Source organism: Nanorana parkeri, unplaced genomic scaffold (assembly GCF_000935625.1).
Source record: "Nanorana parkeri isolate BGI_ZX_2015 unplaced genomic scaffold, ASM93562v1 scaffold325, whole genome shotgun sequence".
In the NCBI taxonomy this organism is placed as follows: Eukaryota; Metazoa; Chordata; class Amphibia; order Anura; family Dicroglossidae; genus Nanorana; species Nanorana parkeri.
The window spans coordinates 1,089,151-1,096,053 of record NW_017306593.1 but is presented as its reverse complement, the minus strand read 5'-3'; the positions used below and the strand labels follow the sequence as shown (position 1 = coordinate 1,096,053).

Genomic DNA, 6,903 nt, shown 5'->3' with positions numbered 1-6,903 from the left:
GGGACCGGCTCCGAGGGCGTCAGGAGGAGGAGGACGGGAGATCAGCTCCTTGCTGATCTCCGTCCGGGCTGTGAATGCAGAAGTGATGTGTATTACATCACTTCCGCATTCACCTGTCAGTCATCTGGCTGCTATAGCCAGAGAGAAGAAGCTGATGAAGCAGATCTCTGCTTCATCAGCTTCTTTTGGGGTCCACAGGTGACTTTAGGAGTCCTAGAGACCCCTAATGTCTCCATAAAGAGGACCTGTCAGTGTGCCTTTGCTATTATATAGGGGGATTGTTATCCCCCTATATAATAGCAATAACAATAAGTGCAAAAAAATTAATATAAATAAAAGTAACATAAAAAAGTAAAATAAAACAAAAAAGTCAGATATAAAAAAAGGGGAAAAAAACCCCCAAAATGTTTAACTCCCCCACCCCCACGTTTACGCGCCTATAAACGTAAATACGCGTCCGGTGCCCCAGCGCGCAAAAATTACAATTGCGCTACACATGTTACATATCGCCGCGAACGTCGCAGTGAGAGCAATCATTTTAGGGCCATCAATCACTGATAACACTAAACTGATGAGCGGTAACAGCTTTTAAAGCGTCGCCTATGGCCAATTTTGGGTATTATCGTTTTTTGAGGTTTCGCGCGCGCACGCAATTTTAAGGCTTGACATGTTTGGTGTCTTTTTACCCGACGTGACCCCGTCTTTTATATTTTACCAAAAAATTGGGTAATAATAAATGTTTTATCATTTAATATAGGGGAAACTGTTTTTTAAAAAAAAATTCGGTAATTTTTCCTTAATATAGTAAAAAAATAAAACCCCCAGTGGTGAATAAATACCACCAAAAGAAAGCTCTATCTGTCCCCAAAAAAGGGTATAAAATTCATTTCAGTACAGCGCTGCATGACGGAATAAATGTCAGTTAAAGTACCGCAGCGCTGAATACTGAAAAATGGCCTGGATGGGAAGGGGGTTTAACACCGCGGATGTCAACTGGTTAAGTATGTTTTAGCCCTAAACTGACAACTATCTGTACTGCCTCAAACACTGTCACATCATCTTCCATATGCTAACCTGCCACAACATCAAACGTGAGAATTGAATTGGATGCCATGGGGGGAAATGTAGACAATTTATCTCTCAGACACAATAGGCTTAATTTACAAAGCTAAAACACCAGAATAAAGTTTATTTTTTCAAAAATGACAGTTATGTTCAAATGGCTGCAATGAGATTTGAAAAGAACAGTCACATGGCTGAAAATAAAGATTCTCATCCTTGTGTAAAGCTTTGTGAATTGGGCCTAATGTGACAATGATATGAATAATATTTTACACAGCCTGTAAAGATTGGGGCACACTGTACAGGTGCCCGTTGAAGCATTCGTCTGAATTCACCAGAACTGAGAATAAACTCAAGACAGCTGAAGAGTATGAAGTTGAAGGCTGGGATTTAACCAGAGCTGTTTTCATAAGGCCTTGTTCACACCAAGTGCGTTCCAGGAGCAGAGCAGAGCAGTTACAGACCGGATCAAAACTGCATCCAATGTATTCCAATGGTATATTGGGCTCTAGTTCACACCGCAGCGTTCAGTTCCAGAGCATGTAAAAAAAACTGCAGCATGCCCTATTTTACCTGCTCTGGAACGCATGCAAACGCCCTGGAACGCATCAAAAGCCCATTTTAAACTAAAAAAAACAACAATTTTTTTAACCAAAAACGGCCCTGAACGCATCAAAAACGCTGCAAAAACCGCAGTATAACACACTGCACTGCGTGTGCAGAAACTCATGCAGATCTGGTCTGCATTTGGTGTGAACAAGCCCTAAAAGTTTGAAGGCAGCGACAGGCCTCCAACAAGGTGCAAATAACGAGTGCCGACAGTGGCCTGTCACATACATGAAGCATTATTGTTACATTGCCACTTTATATCAGAAGCACTGACCATTTATGTGTCCACTTTGACACAACAGGTCCAATATTGTTCTTATTCATGATTTTCAGAACTGTGCAAGAAGCATATTATGAACCCGGTTAACACAACTGAAAGAGCTCACATTGCACACATGACGATTTTCAAAAAAAGAAAACATTGCCGTTTCTGTCATGAGATCTCTCACCCATGTAATCCTCTGTTCTCCAGGTTTTCGGGATATAATGGTTACTTTATGACCTTTCTTCCTTAATAACTGAGACAGTGACTGGCCGACAAACCCACTGCCACCTCCTATGTAGACAAAAAGCAATTCATTCGAAATTTGTCAGGAATAAAACAATGCGCGACAACAAAACACCTGTATGTTTAGTGAAAAACAGCCTGAAAGAGCTATAAAAGAATAGCGTGGTGGTTAAAGCTGAACTCCAGGATAGGCATATATTGTCTAAATACAAGGCTCATGTGTAGTTTCACTTCATGTGTAGTTTCACTTGAATCTCGGTGTGCTTTGTATATTTCTTCAAAATCTGTGAAGTAATCCAGTGTGAAACTTCCTCTGTACAGGAACTTTATGTAATAAAGACCGGTCACTGCTGCTCTCTCTAAAATGACAGGTCTTGTATCTGCCCCCCTCCTGTAGTGGGTTGACCTGCTGGGTCCCTTCTAGTGATGAGTGAGCTTGAATCGCTGGATGTTCGCTGAATGATTACAAAATATCAATTATACAAATTTGTTGCAAAGTAACCACCGCTCCAAGCTCCCTACAGTGATGAACTACAATCTCATATGGACAGGGATTTTCACAAAAGAGTGAAGAGTTTGGAGAAGAAGGGTGAAGTGAACAATCTAGGACAATATATCTGATTTGGAAACATTCTCCAATTCAGCTCACTTTCCAGTTCAGTTATGTTGACCTAGATTGTTCACTTCTCCTGCCTTCTCCAAACTCTTCACCCTTTTGGGAATAACCCTGCTGGTCTTCTAGGTTGTATTGAGATTGTAGTTCATCACTGAAGTGAACATGGAGCAGTGGCTACTTTACAACACGCACAGGGACCATGGGAGGACAAATTTAGTCACCCTCCAGAAGGAAGGACAGTGGCAGCACAAATTCAGAGATGATTGGAGGATCTACAGCTGAGTGATGCACAAATAAGATACATTTCTGTTAATAGTTAAGGTACTTGAATGCATTTTTAAGATTTAATTCCTTAAGTGTTTAATATCACTTTAGGTTTGCTCACACCATATTCATTGGGCTGACTTTTTCAGAACACCACCACAAATGTGTGAATAAGGCATATAGAAAAATGCAGTTCAATGGACATGGTGTGAGCACGCCCTAACACATCAGCTGAAACATTTATAGCTAAAATAAACTTGTACAGCAAGTGGAAACTCACATAGGGACTTCGTGTTGGTGGTCTCTGGCTTCAATACTGAGTAACTGATAGGGAACAAGCATGCAGCCAGAGTAGACCAGGATAAAAAAAAACCTTGGGAAAGGGTGATCCTGTCATTCATCCATCCCTTTCCTATTCACAGAACACCTTGCACCCTGGGGAAAAATACAAGACGTTTTGTGAATGGGTGTGATGACAGGAAGGGTGGATAGCGCAATCCTTCACATTTAATGAGCAACCAGCAGGAGATTCATTAGTGGGAACTTATGTGACTGGTGCTGGAGCCCCCAAAACATTTTTCCTGGAGCTCAGCTTTAATGTCTTGCTGTGTCTGCAGGACAGGAAGTAAAGGGAAAGCTTTCCAATGGGACAGATGGCATACTAATTTACAAGACACCTCATCATTATTGTCTGAGAAGCCCTCATTCACACCAAGCATTTTGTACTGCTTTTTCTGCTCAAAAAAATCCCCCCAAAAATTCCCATACATTGCTATGGCCATGTTCACATCTGAGCGTCATGTCGCTTGTAGCAAAACGACCCTTGCTTGAAGAAAGTACATGAGCTTGTTTTTGGCAGATTCTGCGCTGCTTGGCCCCATAGACTTCAATGGAAATGGTCAAAAACACGAGTTTGCTGCGTTTTTGCATAGTTACGCGCATAAAACGCACATCTGTCCTTTCACATCAATGTGTCACAATCTGCTCATCAAAACGCAGAAACAAGCTACACAAAACACACTGAAAAGGTGCATATGTCATGCCTCGCAGGCCGGTAACAGAAAACTTTATGCAAGAACTTTCATGTCAAAGCTTTATGATAAAAATGTAATTGTCCTGCTATGCTGCAATTTCTGTCCCTAGCAACCTAGACAAAAGTACGGTAAGTGAATGAGTAGAATCTGATGACATATTATACGGGAATTAGTGTGGCTATGAGGGGAAAACATGTATGTAATAAAAGTTACACAGAAAGTATACTGCACTAGTTACTGCTCGGTCAGCCCTGTGACAGTCAGTGGTCACATGACCCCCAGCTCCTCACCGATAAGGACCCTCATCTCGTTCACAGGACTACACAGACAAGCCGCTCACACTGACAACTCCAGTATCCCATCCACTCAGCCAAGGCTACAACGGCGTCTGTACTTATTTGTCTCCACACAGGAGCCATGTTAGCGTACACTCATTGAATGTAACACAACTAATTTCTGGTCTCTAAGAAGATGGCCGCCACTGCACAAAACAACAGACAACTGATTACCTATCCAATTATACCTCTCTATGTCCTTGTGAAAACTACCATAGAGCATTCATAGGATAGAAGGCACAGCGTTATATAAAGATGATATGAGGGCGACCTCGTGTATTTGCTTAGGTGAATTACATTCCATCTGTGATAACTAGCTCTGACCTTATTTGAAATAGACATTTACTTTGACAATGTATATGTGTTGTTTTGGAAGTTTCTGGTCCCCAGGGTCTGTTACAGTTATGACATTTCTTATATTAATTTTCCTTTTTTTCCCAAGGATTGCAAACTAAGCCACACATTCTGATATTTGACACTAACCCATATCTTCAGGGGTAAGGGGGGTGGAGGGGATTGCTTAGATGTTGGGGGCAAGGTAGGTTTCCAGATGGGATGCCAAGTTGGCTGTAGGCAAAAGTTGTCCGTCTTCAAGTTGGTGAATAAAGTGAGGAGAGGAGACGTCGACAAAGTCGGAAGGAATAAGGCTACACTTTCACACTTTCTTGTAGCTCGTTCATTGTCTAATAGGGTTATTCACAAAAGGGTGAAGAGTTTGGAGAAGGCAAGAGAACTGAACAATCTAGGACAACATAGCTGAAAATTGTCCAATTCAGTTTGCTTTGCAGTTCAGTTATTTTGCCCTAGATTGTTCACTCCTCCTGACCTCCAAACTCTTCAACTTTTTGTGAATAACCCTGTAAATGATCAAAACTTTTTGTTGAACACATTCCTGTAGCATTAGTTTGCCCTGATGACCAAATTCTTCAATTTACAATACTGATATATAAATATATATATAGATATATATATACCTATATATATCTATATATATATCAGGGGCGGACTGGGCTGGGGGCAGGCTGCCAACTGCAAAAGGGTGACAGGAGTAGGGGTAAAGGAATAGGGTCCAGGGGGCAAGTGGTCAGGTGGGTGTTAGAGAAAAGGGTTGTAACCTCCACTGTGGTGACAGGGTTCAAAGAGAAAAGTAACAAGTGTGATGGCGGGTCGGGTACATTAATAGGTGAAGGTGACTGGACAATGGTGATCTCTTCTCGAATTGCATCTATCTTATTTTTTAAATGAATGGCAATGTCCTGGGCAGGGAATGAGTTATTATCTGCCGTGTGTGTTACTACTGACCTCTGCACTCTGCCTTACAAACTCCTCACAGAAAATGCAGAAGGGGCTCAGAGGAAGACTGGGAGCCCTAAAAAGCATGCTTGGTGACAGAGTCCTAGCTAGTGTTATTACACATGATTTTTGCCACCTACAAAGGTCTTCAAAGTAGGGATGCACCAATACCGATACCAGTATCGGTATAGATGCCAATACTAAGCATTTTTACGAGCACTCGTGAAAATGCCCCGATACTAAAAACGGATACCGACACTTTAATTTTTCAAATTAGATCGGCTGCCTTAGGTCCGAAGTTTGCTGGGGACCTTGTGGCAGCTTTCTAGAGAACCACGCGACGTCTGCTTGCAGTGCTTCTGCTGCCCACACATCTCCCCCTGCTGAGACCCTCCACACCCTCATAGGAGCCTTCACACATCTCCTAAGTCCCTCTGCACCACTCCTGTGACCTTCACACCCCTCCTGAGACCCTCTGCCCAGGAAACCAGGCTGGCACTCTGGAGCAGAGCAGCAGCACAGAGTATGTAGCAAATTCATATACTATTATTCTGCATTGCTGTATAATGTATTGCTGGGATTTGCAGTCCTCTCTAGCCGGTGGTATTCTGCCTTGCTTTATACTGTATTGCTGGGATTTGTAGTGCTCTATAGCCCATGGTATTATGCATTGCTGTATAATGTATTGCTGAGATTTGTAGTTCTCAATAGCCAGTGGCATTCTACATGGCTTTATAATGTATTGCTGGGATTTGTAGTCCTCTGTAGCTGATTGTTTTCTTCATTGCTGTATAATGTATTGCTGGGATATGTAGTCCTCTATAGCCAGTGGTATTCTGCATTGCTGCATAATGTATTGCTGGGATTTGTAGTCCTCTGTAGCTGATGGTATTCTGCATTATTCTTTAATGTATTGCTGAGATTTGTAGTCCTCTATATTCAGTGCCATTCTAATTGCTGTATAATGTATTGCTGGGATTTGTAGTCCTCTATAACAGTGAAATGCTGCATTGCTATACAATGTATTTCTGAGACGTGTCTCTATACAGCTTCAAGTAAGTGACAGAATTACCAGGGTCGCAGTGGTCACGCGTGCACACAGCAGTGATGAAGGATCCCCCCGCTACCAGTGTGCTATAATTTTCCTCGACCCATAAAATTTCTTAACCGTGTCACTTCCAG

General features: G+C 42.1%; 1 protein-coding gene across 1 annotated transcript in view; it reads right to left on the bottom strand.

The window, feature by feature from the left end:
- Positions 1–4,462, bottom strand: part of SDR39U1 (short chain dehydrogenase/reductase family 39U member 1) — a 14,081-nt gene extending 9,619 nt beyond the window's left edge. Inside the window, exons 1-2 of the mRNA XM_018558205.1 lie at positions 4,384–4,462; positions 2,121–2,227 (exon numbers count right to left, since the gene is read on the bottom strand). Coding sequence (XP_018413707.1) covers positions 2,121–2,227; positions 4,384–4,399 — 123 coding nt within the window. The 5' untranslated portion in view covers positions 4,400–4,462. The remainder of the gene's footprint in view (positions 1–2,120; positions 2,228–4,383) is intronic.
- Between the last annotated feature and the right edge of the window lie 2,441 nt (positions 4,463–6,903).